Source organism: Triticum urartu, chromosome 7A (genome assembly GCF_056163025.1).
Source record: "Triticum urartu cultivar PI428250 chromosome 7A, HENAU_Tu73, whole genome shotgun sequence".
NCBI classification, from domain to species: domain Eukaryota; kingdom Viridiplantae; phylum Streptophyta; class Magnoliopsida; order Poales; family Poaceae; genus Triticum; species Triticum urartu.
The window spans coordinates 679,317,843-679,341,011 of record NC_141879.1 but is presented as its reverse complement, the minus strand read 5'-3'; the positions used below and the strand labels follow the sequence as shown (position 1 = coordinate 679,341,011).

At 40.4% G+C, this 23,169-nt stretch overlaps 1 protein-coding gene across 4 annotated transcripts; it reads left to right on the top strand.

Annotated features, from left to right (window-relative positions):
• Positions 1-6,597: 6,597 nt before the first annotated feature.
• On the top strand, positions 6,598-22,529 carry LOC125522878 (thioredoxin H2-2-like). Of its 4 annotated transcripts, XM_087536837.1 has the most exons (7): positions 6,598-6,986; positions 7,092-7,214; positions 8,372-8,644; positions 8,881-8,977; positions 15,755-15,875; positions 15,983-16,115; positions 22,213-22,528. In XM_087536837.1, the coding sequence occupies exons 1-3, from the start codon at positions 6,852-6,854 to the stop codon at positions 8,504-8,506; spliced, it is 393 nt and encodes a 130-aa protein (XP_087392963.1). In that variant the 5' UTR covers positions 6,598-6,851; the 3' UTR covers positions 8,507-8,644; positions 8,881-8,977; positions 15,755-15,875; positions 15,983-16,115; positions 22,213-22,528. The 4 variants fall into 4 exon arrangements, with proteins under 4 accessions (XP_087392963.1, XP_087392964.1, XP_087392965.1 ...); XM_087536838.1 differs by lacking the exons at positions 15,755-15,875; positions 15,983-16,115 and having other exon boundaries at positions 8,372-8,506; positions 8,579-8,644; positions 22,213-22,529; XM_087536839.1 differs by lacking the exons at positions 15,755-15,875; positions 15,983-16,115 and having other exon boundaries at positions 8,375-8,644; positions 22,213-22,523.
• The last annotated feature ends 640 nt before the right edge of the window (positions 22,530-23,169 follow it).

Genomic DNA, 23,169 nt, shown 5'->3' with positions numbered 1-23,169 from the left:
ATTCTTTCTCCTTCGCGAGGCCAAAAATTATATATATAATTGCGATCACGATGAACAAGATGCATAGGATAAAACTTTTGATGAAATTCCAATTTCAAACATTTGTAATTCCAATACTCCATATCATCACATAGCCTGTACCATGTCGATGGATCTCCACTCAAAGATAAAGGGAAGACCTTCTTCTTAAAAACATCTCCGGGTACTCCTGCAAGCTTAAATAATCCACAAACTTTATCCACATATATTAGATGCTCATCAGTATGTTTTGTTCCATCTCCCAAAAAAGGATTAGCTAGCAGTTTTTCTACCATACCCAAAGGACTTTCAAAGCAAGCATTTTCATTTTTAGTAGGTTCAGTAGGCTGAGGAGCAACTCTTTCCTCTACTGGTCGGGGTGAAGATACCCCGAACAAGCCCCTCAGAGGATTACTTTCCATAGTAACAAGTGATAGTAAATTTGAGCACACTATATAAATTTTTCCTTACCAAATTCCACCTACCAAAGGTGTTTCACTTCCCGACAATGGCGCCAGAAAAGAGTCTTGATGACCCACAAGTATAGGGGATCTATCGTAGTCCTTTCGATAAGTAAGAGTGTCGAACCCAACGAGGAGCAGAACGAAATGATCAGCGGTTTCCAGCAAGGTATTCTCTGCAAGTACTGAAATAAGTGGTAACAAATAGTTTTGTGATAAGATAATTTGGAACGAGCAACAAGTAACAAAAGTAAATAAAGTGCAGCAAGGTGGCCCGATCCTTTTTGTAACAAAGGACAAGCCTAGACAAACTCTTATATGATGTAAAGTGCTCCCGAGGACACATGGGAATATCGTCAAGCTAGTTTTCATCACGCTCATATGATTCGCGTTCGGTACTTTGATAATTTGGTATGTGGGTGGACCGGTGCTTGGATGCTTCCCTTACTTGGACAAACATCCCACTTATGATTAACCTCTATTGCAAGCATCCGCAAATATAGAAAAAAATATTAAGGTAAACCTAACCATGGCAAGAAACATCTGGATCCAAATCAGCCCCTTACGAAGCAACGCATAAACTAGGGTTTAAGCTTCTGTCACTCTAGTAACCCATCATCTACTTATTACTTCCCAATGCCTGCCTCTAGGCCCAAACAATGGTGAAGTGTCATGTAGTCGACGTTCACATAACACCGCTAGAGGAAAGACAACATACATCTCATCAAAATATCGAACGAATACCAAATTCACATGACTACAAATAGCAAGACTTCTCCCATGTCCTTAGAAACAAAAGTAACTACTCATAAAGCATAAACATGTTCATAATCAGAGGGGTATTAATGTGCATATAGGATCTGAACATATGATCTTCCACCAATTAAACCAACTAGCATCAACTACAAGGAGTAATTAACACTACTAGCAACCTACTAGCACCATTCCCGGACTTGGAGACAAGAATTGGATACAAGAGATGAACTAGGGTTTTGAGATGAGATGGTGCTGATGAAGATGCTATTGGAGATTGCCCTCTCCCGATGAGAGGAGCGTTGGTGATGACGATGGCGATGATTTCCTCCTCTGGGAGGGAAGTTTCCCTAGCAGAACAGCCCTCGCTAGAACCCTAGATTGGCTCCGCCAAGGTTCCACCTCGTGGCGGCGGAGTTTCCTTCGAGAAGATGGCTTATGATTTTTTCCAATCGAAATAGTCCATATAGAAAAAGATGGTCACTGGAGGGTCACCAAGGGGCCCACGAGGTAGGGGGCGCGCCCCCACCCTCGTGGGCACGGTGTGGCCCCCCTGGTGAAGTTCTTGCGCTCAATATTTTTTATATATTTGGAAAACATCATCCATGAAGTTTTAGGACTTTTGGAGCTGTGCAGAATAGGTCTGTAATATTTGCTCATTTTCCAGCCAGAATCCCAGCTGCCAGCATTCTCCCTTTTTATGTAAATCTTGTAAAATAAGAGAGAATAGGCATAAGTATTATGACATAATGTGTAATAACAGCCCATAATGCAATAAATATTGATATAAAAGCATGATGCAAAATGGACGTATCATCAGCCTGCCACTATACTGGGTCCCAGCTAACAGGGGGGTATTCATTTTTTTTATGCGTAATAAGGATGCACTTCCTTGCGTGCGAAGATATAGCTGGTGGGTCCGAGCTATCAGCGGCGGTAACATTTTTTCGCGAAATACAGAGACCCTTTCGGTGGGTCCCTGATGTCAGGTGGAGGAATCATTATTTTGCGTGTAATAAGGAGGCATTTCCTTACGTGCGGCCGTGGACCCAGCTGTCGGCCTCTCCACGTACAGTCCACTTCAGATGCATGTCGGTCGTTGACCACGTTGACCAGGCCGCGCCGAGAGCACCAGGGTGGTGGACGACGGCGAGGCCTAGCACTACAAGAAATATGTCAACTTATGACCTTCTCTTAGCGACCCCAGCTGAATTGGTCGTAAATTCACGACCATTTCGCTTGGAAGGGCTCATACCCTGAAATTGCTTACACCAAGTGGTCACAAAGCAGACAAGAGGCGCCAATGACCTTATTTCTACCTGATTACGACCAATATAAATGGTCATGAGGTTGTGAATGTGGATGCATTGGTACTTATTGCTATGACTAGGCGCCACCTCATCAGTTTTGCCTATGTGTCATGTCCATGTGTCAATTTTTGCCCTAGGTTGTGAAGCAACCTATATTTCTGTCATTCCCAAAATTCCCAAAAAAAATGGGCATTCTTTACTATCCAAATGATTGCCTCATGACAATATTCAACTCCATTTGCCTGGTAAATCTTCCTCGGCAAATTTCCAAACTTTTGTTCAACTCGAACTGTTTTGAAGGAAGTACTAGCTAGGCATATATTAATGAGCTAAATTTTTGCCACATCTTCTGTATTGACAAATCATTGCTCTCCACAAAATTTGAGCCCCATCTAACAATACATGTGAGTGTGGCTTCAGCATTCATATTTCTGTCCAGTGTGGTACATTGCAAAGCAAGTGACACCTAGCCTCCTCCATTTGAGCTGCAAATTTTCCAAGATAGTGTCCTTAGTAACCGATCATCCTCAGCCAAAACTCACGCCCATTAGCCATGTACATTTCCCGTACCGCTAATCAAACACTTGGCTGCTAATTCATGTTTGAGCATCGATCGGTCTCCTCATGAGAATCTTATGTTGTAATTTTCTTCCTAGCACCTACCTGGGGAATTCCCAGCCCAGTAGACATGCCTAGGTCGCCCAGAACACATGGCAATGCCACGGTCACGCGGTGACCATGCGGCGGGCAAGCGAGTCTACGCGCTCTAGAGTTGGAGCCCTCGGCCACCGCCCAAACCTCGACGTATCACCACCAAACCATGTATTTATGCTTAAATAGATACTTATGTACCTAGAAATAATTTTTGGAAAAAAATAAAGAGCAAACTATAAGTTAGCTGCAGTTCAAATTTGACGCGCTTCCTACTAAATCGGCGGAAATTTGTCTTTTTCACGAGAGGTGGATCAAAACTTTTTACACCCAACCATTTTGTCAATTGTGCATTAAATATGTTCTAGTATTTTAGAAAATTGATTTGGTCCAATTTTCCAACAAATATATAGTAGGTCCTTCACAAAAAAACTCATTTTAGGCACTCGGAAAATGGAAAATGAATTTTCCTTGCAAAGAAAATGAAAACTCCCTTAGGAAACATTGTTTGGAATTCCAAGATGCACCTTTGTGCACAATATGAGATCATTTGAACAAACTATGCCATGAATGTGGCCATAAGATTGATCATTTGGCTTGAAAGACATTGATCTCCACACATGATAGCTCATTTCTAAGAACACCTTTTGAAAATAATTGTCGTATTACAAGTTTATTATTTTTTCTCGAAAATTGCTCACATATAATGACACAATGCGAAGGTTTCCCAATTTTTTGATTTTTTTTGAATTTTTTATGCCCGTTTCAAAATGCGGTCAAAACGGCGGGCTTGACCGTTCCTAGCAAGTTGTTGAATCTTGGAATTTTTTTGGTGTTTCTCTGATTAAATAGATACTTTTGTACCTAGAAATTATTTTTTGAAAAAAATAAATAGCAAACTATGAGGTAGCCGCAGTTCAAATTTGACCCGCTTCTAGCTGAATCGGCGGAAATTTGTCTTTTTCACCACAGGTGGATCAAAACTTTTGACACCAAACCATTTGGTCAATTGTGCATTAAATATGGCCCTGTATTTTATAAAAATTATTCGGTCCAATTTTGCAATAATTATTTGGTAGGTCCTTCACAAAAAACCTCATTTGGTGCACTCAAAAAATGGAAAATGATTTTTTCGTCCAAAGAAAATGAAAACTTCCATAGGCAACATTACCCTTCTGCACAATATGAGATCATTTGAAAAAACTATGCCATGAATGTGGCCATAAGATTGATCACTTGGCTTGAAAGTCATTGGTCTCCACACGTGATAGCTCGTTTCTGAGAACACTTTTTTAAAATAATTGACGTATTACAAGTTTGTTATTTTTCCTGGGAACTTGGCCACACATAATGACACAATGCGAAGGTTTCCCAATTTTTTGATTTTTATTTGAATTTTTTATGCCCGTTTCAAAATGCGGTCAAAACGGCGGGAATGACCGTTCCTAGCTAGTGGTTGAATCTTGAAATTTTTTGGCGTTTCTCTGATTAAATAGATACTTATGTACCTAGAAATGATTTTTGGAAAAAATAAATAGCAAACTACAAGGCAGCTATAGTTCAAATTTGACCCGCTTCCAGCTGAATCGGCTGAAATTTGTCTTTTTCACGAGAGGTGGATCAAAACTTTTTACACCCAAACATTTTGTCAATTGTGCATTAAATATGTCCTAGTATTTTAGAAAATTGATTTGGTCCAATTTTGCAACAATATTTGGCAGGTCCTTAAAAAAAACCTCCTTTTGGGCACTCGAAAAATGGAAAATGATTTTTTTCGTCCAAAGAAAATGAAAACTTCCTTAGGCAACATTGTTTGCCATTCCAATATGCACCCTTGTGCACAATATGAGATCATTTGAACAACCAATGCCATGAATGTGGCGAGAAGATTGATCATTTGGCTTGAAAGCCATGAATCTTCACGCCTGATAGCTCATTTCTGAAAACACTTTTTTAAACGATTTTTCGTATTACAAGTTTATTGTTTTTCCTGGAAACTTGGTCACATATCATGACACAATGCGAAGGTTTTCCAATTTTTAGAATTTTTTTGAATTTTTATTCGCGTTTCAAAATGCGGTCAAAACAGCGGGAATGACATGTTCCTAGCTAGTGGTTGAATCTTGGAAAACTTTTGATGTTTCTCTGGTTAAATAGATAGTTATGTACCTAGAAATGGTTTTTGGAAAAAATAAAGAGGAAACTATGAGGCAGCTACAGTTCAAATTTGACCCACTTCCTGCTGAATCGACAGAAATTTGTCTTTTTCACCAAAGGTGGATCAAGGATTTTGACACCGAACCATTGTGTCAATTGTGCATTAAACATGGCCTACTATTTTATAAAATTGATTTGGTCCATTTTTATAAAATTTATTTGGTAGTTCCTTTACAAAAAAACCTCATTTCGGGCACTCCAAAAATGGAAATGAATTTTCCGTGAAAAGAAAATGAAAATTCTCTTAGGCAACATTGTTTGCCATTCTAAGATGCACCCTTATGCATAATATGAGATCATTTTAACAAACTATGCCATGAATGTGGCCATAAGATTGATCATTTGGCTTGAAAGACATTGATCTCCACAAATGATAGCTCGTTTCTGGGAACACTTTTTTAAAATAATTGCGAAGGTTTGTTATTTTTATTGGAAGCTTGGTCATATATAATGACACAATGCGAAGGTTTTCGAATTTTTTGATTTTTTTTGAAATTTTTATGCCCGTCTCAAAATGGGGTCAAAACGGCGGGCATGACCGTTCCTACATAGTGGTTGAATCTTAGATTTTTTTTGCGTTTCTATAATTAAATAGATACTTATTTTTTTGCGTTTAGGGTCTTGGATTTGGAAAAAATAAAGAGCAAACTATGAGCAGCTACAGTACAAATTTACCCGCTTTCTGTTGAATCGACTTTGTTTTTTTCATGAGAGGTGCATCGAAACTTTTGACACCTAACTATTTGGTCAATTGTGCATTATATATGGCCAAGTATTTTAGAAAATTGATTTGGTACAATTTTACAACAAATATATGGTAAGTCCTTTACAAAAAAAACTTATTTTGGGCACTCCAAAAATTGAAAATTGTTTTTTCATGCAAAAGAAATAAAAACTCCCTTTGTCAATGTTGTTTGCCAATCTAAGATGTAAACTTGTGCAAAATATGACATTATTTGAACAAATATTTGATAGATCTTTCAAAAAAAACTCATTTTTAGCATTGAAAAATGAAATGAAAAATTTGTATGTAATCAATCATGACCAATTTATATGGTCAAAAAATTTCCAAATTGTTTAGTGCACTCTAATTGGTCCATAGGAATATCACGCGGATCATGCATCAACCATCGTCGGATACTTTAGAATCCAACGGCAGCCCTCACCCCCTCACCCAACCTCCCAAACCCTAACCGGCTAACCCGCAGCCGCACTCCTCCTCCCTCGCCCGCACTCCTCCTCCCTCGGCTCCTCGCCGCCGCCACCTCCTCCCCGTCCTGCAGCGGCGCCCATCGCGTCACCTGCTGGCCGCCCTCGGGGGTGGCTGCGTCCGCGGCGACGACGGCGGCCTCGTCGTCCCCGGAGGCCGCGGTCGGTTGTCTCCCCATCCGCCTCTCTCCCCACAGACGAGACAGACAAGCGCGGACAGAGCCAAGGAACCATGGGCTCCTTCCTGTCATCCTTGTGGACCCCTCCCCCGCTCCCCGGCGACGACCCCGACTCCGCCGTCGTTGCCGTCCACTCCAAGCTCGCCTGGGACAAGCACTGGGAGGAACACCGGAACGCGTCCAAGCTGGTCCGTCCCGTTCCTCCTCTTCCTTACGAGTAATCAATCCCCTGCCTGCAGCGTGCTCCTCCGGATCTGACGGACCTTGCTAATCTGCTGCGCTTGCCCCGGCAGATGGTCATCGACTTCTCCGCCTCCTGGTACGGGCCCTGCCGCTTCATCGAGCCCGCCTTCAAGGAGATGGCCTCCCGCTTCGCCGACGCCCTCTTCGTCAAGATCGACGTCGATGATCTCGCGGTACCCACCCACCCTACCTACCGCCTCCTTCCTGCTTCCTCTTGCTCCTGCTTGCTCGGATTCCGCGCTCGTCTACTAGTAACGCCACCGAATTGTTAATCTGGCCTGGGTCCTCGTGGAATCGGGAAGGGGAAAGCCTCTGGTTTAGTCTCGTCCCGTCTTGGAGAAAACAGGTAGCTCACGCCTTTTGGCTCGGTGAATTAGATCCCAGTTTCGCCCAATCATCCAACAAAGAAAATATATCCCTGTTCCACCGTTTATTTGGGAGGAATCGTCACTAGTGCTTAACTCCGGTAGATTTGGATGCATTGTGTGCTTAGCCGGATGACTGATTGTATTGAATCTGTGAGCTGCTTGGGCATAGAAATCAGATGCATTGAATCGAAATCGACAGAGGTAGGACTAGATTGTGCATACGGGATCTCACTTGATGCCAATTATTGAGAATCACCTACAGAGATAAGAATTTGCACGTGGCATCTTCTAAAATAACCTGCACACTGCACCACAACTACTGTAACTTAGTGAGTATATATACAATAATATATAGGATTCATCTGCAGCAATAACAATTTCCACACAACATTCTGTAGATACAAATCTTCAAACAACATTTGCTATCGTTACTTGAGAGTAAAAGATGGCACTGTATCCTAAATTCAGTTCGTTTATCACCCCTTCTAAGTATATGCTGTTACCTACTTAGCTCTAAAATAGAATCATCCCCCGTTTCAACTATTTTATTCTAGGAACCTCCCTTCTGAATCATGCACAGTGCCTGTTACTATGGCAATGGATTTTATCTATGTGAGATTAGAATTTGAGTGCCATCATTCATCTCTTGGTATCTTGTTCTCTGTGATAACTGTTCATTGTTGAGTGCTATATATATACTCTAGTTGTCATGCAGTGCTTGTTCCATATTTTGTTGATGCACCGATAGCTGTTCAGAACTGCAGTAGTGTAGTTAATTTTTTGAATGATTTGGTGTGCATGGAACACTGATTTTTCTTTAATACACTGTCCAAGTCATAATTTTTCTCAACTGGTGCATGTATATATATTTGGGTGCTAGTCAATTAGAGAATGTTTGTGATACCATGTCTGTACTATGTGCCAGTGTAGCTGTACTGATACTTTGGGTTTCATCCATGCAGCAGAGGACAAGGGCTTCATGGCCAACCAAGGCGCATGGTGCTCGCAAGCGACGAATGGAGGTTGTTCGACATAGGCACGGAGGAGGAGGAGGAGGGGCACGGACGGAGGAGGACAGAGCACCTCTCTTCTTCTAGGTTCTTCTCCATACCTTCACTTCTTGTATGTGCCTGTGCTGCAGCTCACCCGTGGTCCTGTTTGTCCTGCAGGTTAGTGAGTAGCATCAGGAGGAGGAGCTCAAGCACGACCACCAAGAGGCACCATCGCAGCAGCAGGTAGCACGTCCATCTCCACCTCCCTCTCCCTCTGCTCCCAATCCTTTTTATTAGAATATATTGAGTACATTCTGTCAACTAGTGTGTCAGTAAGAACGAAAACTAATTATCTAAGGTCCTGTTATTAGTACCTATATATGACATTGCTACTTGATTGCCTAGCGCCCCTGTTCATGGTGGGCTAAATTTGTATTTGCTCCTGTGTGTGATGCATTTTGATGATCTCCTTGTACCAGATGAGTCCGTCGATGAAGCGGCAGCGTCTCCTCTAGAGGGTGATGGTGGCGGCGGCGCCGGCGCCTGTGTGCGGCTTCGACTACAACCTCCTTTCCGGTGAGTCCATCTCCTACCTCTAGCTCCATCTCTGAGCCGCTGTAATACCATGCTCTGTTTCATGCCATGGCTTATTTAGTCTCTGCTTGTTGTGCCTTGTGTATTGGAGCCTAATTAGCTTCTGTTAGGGGATAATCTACTGGTTATACCAAGATTTTACATGAAATTTTGTTCTGCTTATTCTGCTAAGGTTGTTTGCAATGGTTATACATATGTTACACAATTTTTGCTGCTGGCTAATCAGCTTTAGAGATGGTAACATAGTGCTGCACTCTCAGGATCATCTTATGACACAGAATCAATTTTTGGTGTGCTCAAATTTTTAATCTATTATATAATTAAAATAAGAGTCAAACAAGCCTTTACGTTCATCCACATATAGTAAATTATCTTGACCATCAAATTTTGATATTAACGGCGGAGATTTAATGATCTAAGCGTTACCTAAAAAAATATTGGCACGTACAAACGTTTTAACCTGTCACGTAGGCTTATTTTCTTAGGGACATAATAGGAATAGTTATAAAAGAATAGGCACGTCTCTACACCTCAAAAGAAAAAAAAGAATAGGCACGTCTCATGTATGCTTGGGAAAGAGAGAAGTGCATATTTCAACCCCGAACTCTTGCCCTAATCTAATTTACAACCCCGAACTTCAATACCATCTAAATTACAACCCCCAACTCTCAAAACCGGTAAGAATTCAAACCTTCTCTCCCCGTTGACCGGTTTTGACCTAGTTGACCGGGTTTTGACCCCTTGACTAGCCAACAGTAAATTTTAAAAAATAAAAATATACAAATCACAAATAATTTATTTTTTTCACAAGGTGAACAGTAAATTTTAAAAAGTAAAAAATTTCAAAAAATAATTTTGATTTTTTCACCGTCTGAACAGTAAATTCAAAAAACAAAAAAATTAAAAAAAAAGAATATTTTTTTCATGAAAGATGTATCAATGTGTGAGGTCCGTGCCAGTTTTCATCGTGTTCGGATATCTGAGTAGCTCTCAGCCAAAAAAACAAAATCAGCCCGAACAGTGCACGACAGTTAACTGTTTCACAGACTCCACATTTGTCTTTTTTTCTGAGAACTACTCAAATGTCCAAACAAGCTAAAAAATTGTAACTTAAAAAAATACTATTCACCATGTGAAAAGAAATAAGAAATATTTTTTTAATTTACTGTTCACCTAGTCAATGGGTCAAAACCGGTCAACTTGGTCAAAACCGGTCAAGAGGTAGTGAAGGGTTGAATCCTGACCGGTTTTGAGAGTTGGGGTTGTAATTTAGACGGTATTGAAGTTCGGGGTTGTAAATTAGACTAGGACAAGAGTTCGGGGTTGAAATATGTACTTCTCTCCTTGGGAAACCTATAGCCTGTAAAGACCTCTCTTTTCAAAAGAAACCCAATCAATCACGTACGTGTGACACGACATGACATGTAGAAATAGATCATGTGGGAATATATTAACGAAACTGGCAGAGTTTCCAAAAAATAGGAAACGACAAACAGCTACAAGTCACGGCTGCTTATCCCATCACGTACGCACTAAGAAAATCAATCGCGTGCTTGCCGGAAGGAAACTACGGACTATATGGTTGGATCCTTTAACAAAACGGAGTCACAACTATACTTGATTTTTTTTCTGAATAACTGTACCGTGACTAATTTACCAATTATTGTTTGACACGGTTTCTACAAGACAAATTGATCAAAGCCGTCAGTTCACTGTGAAGTCTGCCTATCATCTTCGTATGAGCATGAAAGGGTTGAAATCCAGATAGCCGGGATCTTCAACTACAGCGGTGCAGCACAAAGGTTGGCTGGCGCTTTGGCCACTAACTGGAGACTCATGAAGAACGGACTTGCGGCTGGTACTGAACTGCATACACGACGGATCAAGCCGGCTGTTTTTTGTATCGCATGTGTTTGAGAAGAAACCAATCAACACAGGTCCTGGGCCTGCCCACATTCTGCCATGTTCTGGAAGCTGCTCTGCGAGGAGAAGGGAGCTTCGGTGGTGCTTCCGCTGCCAATGGAGGTCACCCAACATGAAATATCAACATGGATGCAGAGTTGGTTCGCTGCCGCAAGCCACACAGAGAGAATTCATGATCCAGGGACTAATATGGGTTGTGGTTAGCAAAGAATGAGGCGAGAGACGGCAAGAAAATTGCAGATCCCTAGGCAGTGGCAGAAAGCGTTTGTGATCATGTACGGGAGTGGCTCTCGGGGCATACAAAACAAAAAACGATCAAGACGCCGAAATCGGTCAAGCATTGGAAGCAGCCTAACCAAGGATGGATTAAAGTTAATGCAGATGGTGCTGTGTCGAAAGTGCAAGACAAAGGGGGAGGTGGAGTGATCCTACGAGACCATGAAGGTGCTTATAGAGGAGGAGCTGCAACGTTCTTCCCCAGTGCTACTGACCCTCAAGTTGCTGAAGTGTTGGCTGCGAGGAGGGGGGTTAAACTAGCGACAGAGAGGAGTACAGAAAATTCATCTGGAACTAGCCAGCAAAAGCGTTGTCTCAGCATTGGGACCTTTTATAGAAGAAATCAAAGACATGCTTAGATCTACACAAGAGTACAAGGTCACCGGGGCTCGGCGTACAGTGTTCGCACATGAACAGGTCACCGTGTACCTCCAACGCCGAGGGTGATGCACCGCAGCTCACGTCGAAGGAAACCCGGCCGGAAGCGCGGTACGCAGGCAATCCAGCGGACGCTTTTGAAGACCCGAAACCCCGCACGTCCGGGAGGGACCCCGTCTGGACGCGCGGCGGCTATGGGCTGCCCTAGGTCGACCTGATCGCCACTAGGGCCTCAAGGTTCGCCGCCCTGCAAAGAAGAAGAACAGACGAAGAATGAGGAAGAAGAAGAACTAGGGTTAAGGAGAAAAGATAAAAGATAAAAAGTGGTAGATGAATTGATCGATTGTGTGTTGTTCAATCGGCCGTCACCTCTCATCTATTTATAAGGCGGCTGGACTTTCCGTACAAGAAAAAGCCTAAAAATTCGGTCTAAAACATCAAAAACCCTAACCTAACTCGAACAGGAATTTTGGCAATTTCTGGATCAATCTCGGTCTCACTGATTTGTTTGCTTCGGTCCCACCGAGTGAACGTGGCCAACTCTTTGTTACTTTGTCTAATTTCCGGATCAATCTCGGTCTTACCGATTGGGTTGCTTCGGTCCTACCGAGTCAACATTGCCAACTCTCTGGTAAATTTTCGGACCAACTCGGTCTCACCGATCAAATAAACTCGGTCGGTCCGAAATGACTCTGCAGCTTCTGTTTCTGACCTTGTTTTGCCTCCACAGGTTGCATACGACCTCGGATTAAGACGATTTTTATATCAAAATCCACCGTTTCAACGAGACACACAACTTTCATGTTGAAACGTTTTCCTTCAAAGGTCGTCTTTATTGAGTTTAATGCCATTATTTAATCTGGTGTCAACATGAGCATCGCCGAACTTGTCATAACTATTACATTCGAGCTCCTCTATATACCATCTTCATATCCATCTTGATCTTCTTAAAGAGAGCCATCCAGAGTGACCTCCCATCCTGAGTTTGAATTAGTCTTTATATAGCCTTAAGCTAATTTTATGACTATGCCATTTTTGAGCGTCAACATACAGCTAATCTAGCTGCTCATGTTTTAGCTAAAGTGGGGGTTAGCAATGATTTAGAGATGGTTTGGTCTGATGTGCCACCTGACTGCATTTTACATATTGTAATGAACGACATTCCCAACATTGTTTAAGTAATAAAGTTGCAAGTACCCCTCAAAACAAAATTGATTCAAGCGGCAGTCAACACAAATTGGAATATTTGTTATGCATCACAATTTTTGATACACATGCAATACATCGAATAAATAAGAAAAATCCTATGGACTGTTACATCCAAAAATCGCTAAATCTGGGACGACTTTTTTATGAAAAAATAGTTGATATAAGTCTATCTTTTTTTACAATGAAATAAACCTATCATTGACATGTACAAATTGAGTGCAACATGGCACATCCAAAATCAGATCAGGAAATATGGGTCGAGACGTAATAGATTTTTGCATACAAGGTAGTATTATTATATTGCCATATATTGATCTACAAAAAGTATATTGCCGTATTGATCTGTCACGCGTTCGTCATGTGTAATCACGATCACGTGCAAGATGTGAACACAAGAAGCCACAATTGCCGATTAAAATTCTGACTGGATACGTACTCAGAAATTTTTTGTACCCGTACTAGATATGCATCCCAGCGCCCGACGGAAGGATACAGTCAACACTCCATCGGCCCTTTATATTTCTCAGGGCGATAATTATGTATCGGCCATGTTTGTACTAAGGACGATAATCGTATATCGGCCATTGCCTACTTAGGCTTCCTGCCACTCACTCGAGTGATACTTCTTCAAATATTTGCCATTGAGAGCTTGAGGTAACAATGCCTCTTGTATTGATTCCACCAAATATGAATTTCTGGAAACAACTCTTGTAATTCTAAAAGGACCTTCCCAACTTGGAGACCACTTCCCAAATTTTCTATCTCTTGAACCAATCGGCAGAATCACTTTCCAGACGAGATCATCAACTTGAAAATTCTTCCACTTAACTTTCTTATTGTAAGCTCCTGCAACCCTCAACTTGTCTCTCTCTATGGACTTCAAAGCAAACAAACGTTTATCGGCAACCTCATCAATATTGTCCATCATCAAGTTATAAAAGTCTAACGCCGATAAATCATTTTGTTTGGCTATTCTCAAAGCATTCAAATTTACTTTCACTGGTAAAACGGCCTCTTGACCATATACTAGCTCATATGGGGTCATCTTCGTAGCACCATGCCTTGAAATTCTATGTGCCCACAAAACTTCAGACAACAACTCATGCCATCTCCTTGGATTATCTTTAATCTTTTTCTTGATGAGTTTGATAAAAAAATTATTACTAGACTCAGCTTGTCCATTAGCTTGGGCATAATATGGAGAGGAATTGAGTAACTTTGTGTTATAAGATCCGACAAACTCTCTGACTTGGTGTGACATGAAAGATGAACCTTAATCTGTTGTTAATGGGAGCCGACTGGTGAGTGCCACAAATGCCTTCATGTACCTCTCCCATAGCAACTCTTGCCTGGTCCTCATCCAAACACTTTAGAAGAACATCATCGACTGTTCGGCAATAAAGACCATCATCTCTCATTGTATACTTGAAAGTCATATGCCGAACAGCCCTGTCCACCCTTTCACTCGGATTGCACAAGTAATTAACAATGGGCTTCCTTCAGTCGGGATTGTCACCTGCACTAGACTTTTTGTTAATGGCCGAATCAGTGGGTTCAGGTTCGGCCTCTCCCATATTGGCAAGACAAGACATCGGTCTTTAAGAGATATGAAACATGCCATGATCAACATGATATCCGGATGCTTGTTGTGCCAATTTATTTGCTTCCCAATTGTCATGTTTAGATATATGAGCAATGCTAAAACAATCCAAAGTAGAAATTATACCTAGATATTTATCAAGATAAACATTAAGTGATTCGTCCAAACACTGAAAGACTTTGGATATTTGCTGCATCACTAGTAACGAATCACCATAAGCCTCAATATGTGTAATACCTATAGCAAGTAACATCTCTAGGCCGAGGAATAATGCTTTATATTCGGCTTGATTGTTTGTACAAAAATATTCTAAGCGGCATGAGGCTTCAAAAACAGCACCATGAGGAGATATGTAAACAATACCAACACCTTGGCCATTGGTACAAACTGAACCATCAAAATATAATCTCCATGGTACTATTGAGACAAGGTTTATATCAACATCATGCTTGTCATCAATCCGATGTTCAACAATAAAATTAGCAACGATTTGGCCTTTCATGGATTTTAGAGATTCATAGGCCAAATCATATTCAATCAAAGCATAAGCCCACTTGCCAATTCTACCACTAAGAATTGGTCTATGCAACATGTATTTAATGACATCGGTCTGACAAGCTACTATGCAAGCACTTGGTACTAAATAATGTCTCAATTTTGTGCAAGCATAATATAAGTATATGTATAGATTTCCATGAACATGTACCTTGTCTTGCTCTTCAACCAAACTAAGGACGATGCTAGAATGGTACACCGGCCATGCTTTGTCATATTCTTAGGGCGATAAATAAATATCGGCCACCTCCATAAGGTTCATTTAGAATTCATCCACCAAAACATGTATAGCCGAAGTAAACAAATGAAATAGCAAATCAAGTATTTCGGCTCTTTGGACCAGCAACAAACTTGTAGCTAATCAAATGTATAGTGATTTGGTAATACCCTCTCATGATATAGAAGATTATGTTGCATCCATGGATGAAAATAAATCCATGGAGGGTAATTGATCATATCTAGGGATGAGTTCCATGGCAAAGACATCAATGACATGGTTGAAGAAAATGGATGATGTGCTAACCGAAGATTTCGATGTTGTGATGCGTTCCTTCGACTTAATTGTTTGTTGCTTCCATCCTTCTCTCTCTTCACTTTTATTGTACTTCTTGTAATGGAAGCTTGCACATAATTCTCATTTTGGGCACTTCCTTTCGGAATCCATGCCATATTCCTTTCCTCAAGTTCTTGTGCATTAAGTTTTTGCAATTTCTTCTTTTGTCAATATGATAAGCCGAGTGAGCACCCCTGCTGTGATTTTGTTTGAAGCAATGGCAACTCTTGTTTTACCTTGTGCACTCTCAACTTCTTCTCTTCAGATTTGGCACCTGATTGACTTGCCTCATCGCCTTTAGTAGCCAATGTCAACATTTTAATTGGCTCTTTTTCATTTGAGATCAAATCTGAAGTAGCACTCTTACGGGCATCTTTTTTAACACGGTAAACTTGTTTGACCACCTCTTTCTTGTTCCTTGAGCTCCGGACCGATTCCTTGTGATTGAAACGGTCTTTGACATGTGATTGTTCATCAAATGTTGATTTTCTAGGAGCTGCATAATGTTGGTGAAATGGTCCAAAATAAGATGGGTAATATGTCCTTGTATCATACCTGTCCCATGATGGATATGGATTTACATGAGCATAGGGAGGTATCCACGACATCGGCATCGGCGGCCCAAAGTAAGGATATGAATATGCTACATTGAGATTCTCACTTTGCCAATGCCGACCCTCATATTTGCGCTTTAGAGGTGACCTTGGTTTCTTTGAATGATTTGGCCGATAAGCATTCTTCTCTTTACTCTTCTTTTGATATTTATCCAATAGTTCAGCGAAGGTGATTTTTGATCTCTTACACTTGCGCTTATTTCGGCCTTTGTTTTCTTTTGATTTTCTTTCATCGATCATTGGATTTGCTTGCTGCCCCCCAGTCCTTGGCGTCTCCATTGTAGCTTCGATGGAATTCTCGCCCTCAAGATTATGTTCATTATGCTCTTCAACAACTTCTTTACATGAAAGCTTGATCCCATCACATGAAGTTTTTACCTTTTCTTTAAATGGATCAGCTTGAAGCAGCCGATGCAAAAACTTTTTGCCATCGGGACCAATCGGAATAGATCGGTTATCTCTTGGTGTTTCAACAAACTTCAATCGTCCTTTTTCAATGGCCGATTTAACTATTTGACGAAACATGTTGCAATCCTCAAAATTATGCTTGAATGAATCATGCAACTTATAATACATTCGTCCTTGGATTGATGGCTTAACATGGTGATCAAGGATTGTAATGTAATTATTTTACAGCAACAAATCAAATATTTGATCACACATGCTTGAATTGAAGGTATACTTCTTGTTTTCTAGCCGATCTTGCTGTGTGAACGGTTTTGGAGGTAAGCAAACGAATGGTTCAGATTTGGAATCTTCCCATTCGGGTATGCATTATGTTTTCCACTCTATCTCCGATGCCTTTGGATAAGATATTATATTAGCATCGGTTTTCGCAATAGAATTTAACCTTGGCCTTAAATTTCTGAACGAAGATATTTAGAATATACATGTCTCAGTTGAGACCAAGTGCAAGCCAAGTACGAAATAAGCAAAGCTACCCAATTAGATATGAGCTTTAGATAAAGCAATGGGGAAAGCCTTGGCTGCAATAATTTTTCACTAGCGGTCTTTCTGAATGGTGCAATATGTTGATCGATATGCTTTGTGACAATCTGATTGCTAACAAATAAATTACCCTTCTTCATTGGTCTCTTAATATTTCTTCTGAAGATTTTTCTAATGTATGCATCAACAACTAAGTCATGACCAAATCTAAAAACAGGTAAATTAATTGCTAGACATACCTCTTCAAATATGTTGGGAGAGCATGATGGTGGTGTGACTTGAAGAATATCCTGCTCCACCTTCGGATAGCTCCCCAACGCCTTGTCATCATCTTTTTCTTGATTTGGTGCATCATTAGTTGCAAGATCTTTGTCCATCAAACTTTCTTCGGCTACTTGTTCTTGTTCTTGAAGCTCACCAATTTCTATGGCACGAAACTCATAGGGCAGGAAGTAGGTTCCATTAACCTCAGAAAAATCAAGTATGGCTGTCTTGCTATACTTTCCATGCCCTTTCTCAATAATGTTTGCCTTTTTGGAATTGATGGATTCGGAATATATATAACTTGATTCGGCTTTTTCAACCGAAGCACTTTTAGTTTCCGAATCATCATTCTTTTCACCGGTTATATCAATTGGCAAGGATTCTTTTCTTTGAGCTAATTCCCTATCAATTCTCTCTTGGCGAAGTACTTGCACCCTATCGCGCAAAGCTTTAACTCCCCTCTCAATTTCAGCCCCCTCTAGTGTAGTTTGCCGCCCAATGCTTTTAGGATCTTTCGTCAATGAACTGTTAATGTTGCCGAAATTTTGCAACTGTGTAGGGGGTGTATAATATGCTGCGGTACTAGGTGGAGGTGTATGCACTTCTGTATAACAATATGCTCTCTCGCCAATTCTATCGATTGATGAAGTTTCATCTTCTTGCAAAACTCTAGCCTTTATTGCAGCATAATCAGGAAACAACCCCTTTTCATATTGTTCAAGGCAAAGAGCACTAATCCTCTTGTTTTGTGCCAAGCTCTTTGTTAATGCAGCCACAACCGCTTCTGGAAGAGATTGCTCCGCAATACTTTCAGATTCTTTCGGCAATGATTGGCGAGTGTTGCCGAAATTCTCAAATTGCGTAGAGTATGCATTATATACTACAGTTTTTGATGACGGCACATGTGTTCCTGTAAATTTTTTCATTTATTCGACTATGACCATGAAGATGCGGGGCTGAATTATGAACATCTATAGTTGCATATGGTGCTGAAAAATTACTAACATGAGGTGTAGCATATGATGGTTGAGGGTAATTGGCCAAATAACTAGTAGTAACATGGCCAATACCCTTATCCACCGGCATGTTTGGATTAACATACTGTAAGTTATTTGTCGATGAATAAAAACTTGAAACACTTTGTTGCATACCATTGGAAGTTCCTACATAGGGTGTCTCAACTTGATTAACCAAACTCATCATGTTATTCATCGGCATATAAATTTGTGGGGTTGCCGATGCATGGGAGTTGGGATACATATGTTGCATGTTGCTAAAATTATAAAGTAGAATCATGGAAATTTTGTTGCATCGGCCTTTGCACATAATTAGATGCATAATTGATAAAGCTAGGGCTAGCCGATACATTATGCTCATTAGATGATCTAGCAACAACATACGCATTATTTGCATCTACATATGTGAATTGGGTATTCATATTACCTTTGTAGATTGCAAACCCTAGATGACGATCTCTTCGTACCAAGAATGGGCCGGAGACCGTTCAAAGCTTTGTCCCCAGCGGAGTCGCCAAAAAGTGTGTTCGCACACGAACACGTCACCGTGTACCTCCAACGCCGAGGGTAATGCACCGCAGCTCACGTTGACGGAGACCCGGGCGGAAGCGCGGTACGCAGGCAATCCGGCGGGCGCTTTTGAAGACCCGAAACCCCGCACGTCCGGGAGGGACCCCGTCTGGACGTGCGGTGGCTATGGGCTGCCCTAGGTCGACCTAATCGCCCCTAGGGCCTCGAGGTTCGCCGCCCTGCAAAGAAGAAGAACAGACGAAGAACGAGGAAGAAGAAGAACTAGGGTTAAGGAGAAAAGATAAAAGATAAAAAGTGGTAGATGAATTGATCGATTGTGTGTTGTTCAATCGGTCGTCACCTCTCATCTATTTATAAGGCGGTTGTACTTTCCGTACAAGAAAAAGACTAAAAATTCCGTCCAAAACATCAAAAACCCTAACCTAACTCGGACATGAATATTTGGCAATTTCCGGATCAATCTCGGTCTCACCGATTGGTTTGCTTCGGTCCCATCGAGTGAACGTGGCCAACTCTCTGTTAATTTGTCTAATTTCTGGATCAATCTCGGTCTTACCGATTAGGTTGCTTCGGTCCTACCGAGTCAACATTGCCAACTCTTTGGTAAATTTTCGGACCAACTTGGTCTCACCGATCAAATAAACTCGGTCGGTCTGAAATGACTCTGCAGCTTCTGTTTCTGACCTTGTTTTGCCTCCACAGGTTGCATACGACCTCGGATTAAGACGATTTTTATATCAAAATCCACCGTTTCGACGAGACGCACAACTTTCATGTTGAAACGTTTTCCATCAGAGGTCTTCTTTATTGAGTTTAATGCCATTATTTAATCTGGTGTTAACATGAGCATCGTCGAACTTGTCAGAACTATTACATCCGAGCTCCTCTATATACCATCTTCATATCCATCTCGATCTTCTTAAAGAGAGCCATCTAGAGTGACCTCCCATCCTGAGTTTGAATTAGTCTTTATATAGCCTAAGCTAATTTTATGACTATGCCACTTTTGAGCGTCAACATACAGCTAATCTAGCTGCTCATGTTTTAGCTAAAGTGGGGGTTAGCAATGATTTAGAGATGGTTTGGTCTAATGTGCCACCCGGCTGCATTTTACATATTGTATTCCCAACATTGTTTAAGTAATAAAGTTGGCGAGTACCCCTCAAAACAAAATTGATCCAAGCGGTAGTCAACACAAATTGGAATATTTGTTATGCATCACAATTTTTGATACACATGCAATACATCGAATAAATAAGAAAAATCCTATGGACTGTTACATCCAAAAATCGCTAAATCTGGGACAACTTTTTTATGAAAAAATAGTTGATATATCTTTTTTTACAATAAAATAAATCTATCATTGGCATGTACAAATTGAGTGCAACATGGCACGTCCAAAATCAGATCAGGAAATATGGGTCGAGATGTAATAGATTTTTGCATACAAGGTAGTATTATTATATTGCCATATATTGATCTACAAAAAGTATATTGCCGTATTGATCTGTCACGCGTTCGTCATGTGTAATCACGATCACGTGCAAGATGTGAACACAAGAAGCCACAATTGCCGATTAAAATTCTGACAGGATACATACTCAGAAATTTTTTGTACCCGTACTAGATATGCATCCCAGCGCCCGACGGAAGGTTACAGTCAATATTTTCCAAAATTCAAACCAAACTATTGTATTCACACGATGAAATACTTTTAGTCCGATTCTACCGCCCAACCAACAAGAAGCCTATAGAAAACGCTAGCGGAGAATATGCAATGGCCCGAAGTGATGAAAAAACGTTGGGGACATTCAGGGAGCACACATATGACAACGTGCAGCTACAAGGTAATCAGGGCCTTAAGCTAGAATACTCAGCGAGTCATTTGAAAATGTGCTTTAAAAGATTCAATATCTCAAAGAACAAGTTGAGACTGAACTATTCTAAAGCCATTCGGTTATACAGCGGCAAGAAAACATGAGACATCATGCTGACATAAGCAAGTTAATTTTGAATAGGACTATGTTTTTCCGGGGTAAATCAGACTAACTTGGTGTGTACTAAAATGAAAAATGTTATTTCTCAATGGATGTCGAATTTGGAGGACGCAAATTTATTTTAAATATAGAACTAAAATTAGCAGTAAAAAGTCAGATTCTATTGACATATAAGTATTTTATGAAAATCTTTATAGCTAAATATGTAAATATAAGTGACCCGCAAAAAAATATATGTAAATATAAGCATCTTATTATGTCCATGTAGGAGAAAATTATTGTTTGTATATGAAATTTAGTATACAGAACAAAACGGATGCAACATATTTCTTTTCTGAAAATATTTCTAGATAGTCCTTAATTAGCTCATATTTGCGGCATAATCTATATAAAAATAAAATTGATTTTATATAATGAAATCATATTTTATATAGGAAAGTACGAATAAGAATTATCAATTCGGCTTTGTACAAACTTTATATGAAATACTTCAACAACTAAGTTTGGAATATGATTTATAGAAAAATTCTTATTGGGTGTATAGACACAACTATTTATGTATTTGTTAGATAAGGAACAATAATTTATTTTCTTATGGACATTATGCATTGTCTATTAATAACTAAAATATGCAACATTTTTACAAGAAATAATGTTATTTATATATTGAATTTAACCTACAAAGGGGAAACTTGGAATTAATAGGCAATTTATTTCATTGTTGTAACATGCAAGTAATGACTGAGAAAAATTGCCGATGTAACTTATCTCAAATGTATCAATATGCCTGCCAACACAAAACTAAGAAATGTATGTCATAGATGTCGATATCAACCATTTCCGCACTGTGAAGATTAGAGAAAGTTGACATCATAGCGTGAAGGTGAGAGGAAACATTCATATCGCCGGGCAGAGTCAACTCCATATATACAAAGTCCACATTTTGATTTGTAATATCAATTTCAGTAGTATAAGATTGATGTTCTCATTCCAGAACAATTAGTACGGAGTGATGGAGGAAAATTGTCAACATACATGCTCATATATGTCAACATGCATTGTTGACGCGGTTATATGGACAAAAAAAGGTGTATAGGATTGTCCAAACCGAGTTGAAATTAAAACATATATAATAATATGTAGGTAAATCTAGCCGCGCAAATGCGCGGGTCACTCCGCTAGTTTTAGTGATAAGGAAAGATCCCACTGATTTATCCACCTTTTGCTATGAGCAACTAATTTGCTTTTTACTAGCTGCTTTATTTGCTTGCTTGGTTGATCACTAGCATGAGCTTGGTTGGCCTGAACTTCAATGTTTTATTTGCTTGCTTCTCAGTCTCTCCCTCCCTGCAGGTGCCACCGGACGTAAGGGTGGAGCCTATGCCTCCTTGCTGAAGCTTCTCGCTCTACACCAGTTTATGGTGCTGCAGATGTGGTTAAGATGGCGTTCTACACTATGCTTCTTATGTTGCATGTGAATGGGGGTGAGTAGATAGAACTGGAGTGTTCTCATAGGAATGCAAGTTGTTGCATCTGGAGCACATGAGATGTGCTAATACGAGTTGGAACAATATGATGTAGTAGTAAGTTAAGGCAAATTATGTAGATGATGTATTCCTATGTAATTAAATGATGTATTCTCTATGTACATGCTGCTTTAAATGACATGAAGATTATGGAAATTGTGTACATGCTACTTCATATGGAAAATAGTACTGGGCCTCAATTGGCCATGGCCCAAACAAAGTTGGACTGGAGCTATTTATTTAATGGAAAAAACACACTAGAGAAGGGCCAAAATAATAAGAAATTGAATATTAAAAGACCACGACCTAGAATATAAAAGGGCTGAATTGTGAATATAAAAAGGTTGCAATGTTGGGCTTGGTCCATGAAGCTGAAAAAAATTCATAGGGAAAAATATAAATGGGCTAAATTAATGGGCTCGGCCCATATAAACACCGAATTGGACTGGGCTGATTCTTGTGCCACATCAGCTTACCACGCTGAATGCCTAGGTGGTCTGGGGAGGCTGCTAGTGACCAAAAATTTGGTCGTGGAACCAACGACCTTTTACAGAAGGTCGCTAATTTCAGTTTACGACTGCCAACTTTTGACCTTCTGTTTTTGGTCAAAAAAAGGTCGCAAATGAAAAACTATGACCTCTCAGCGGCCAATAGTGAGGGTCACAAGTTGACATATTTCTTGTAGTGTAGGAAGGGAACGACACGGAGGCAGGGAAGACTCGGCAGTTGTTTCCCACGCGGAGGGGAGTAGGACTCTAAGAGGGTTAATTGGTTCGTCTGCCGT

Bases quoted from the DNA above. Each gene is read 5' to 3' on its own strand.
- LOC125522878 (XM_087536838.1), top strand. From the start codon at position 6,852: ATGGGCTCCTTCCTGTCATCCTTGTGGACCCCTCCCCCGCTCCCCGGC. The intron at 6,987-7,091 runs GTCCGTCCCGTT...TTGCCCCGGCAG, and splicing joins ACCGGAACGCGTCCAAGCTG to ATGGTCATCGACTTCTCCGC. The intron at 7,215-8,371 runs GTACCCACCCAC...TCATCCATGCAG, and splicing joins TCGACGTCGATGATCTCGCG to CAGAGGACAAGGGCTTCATG.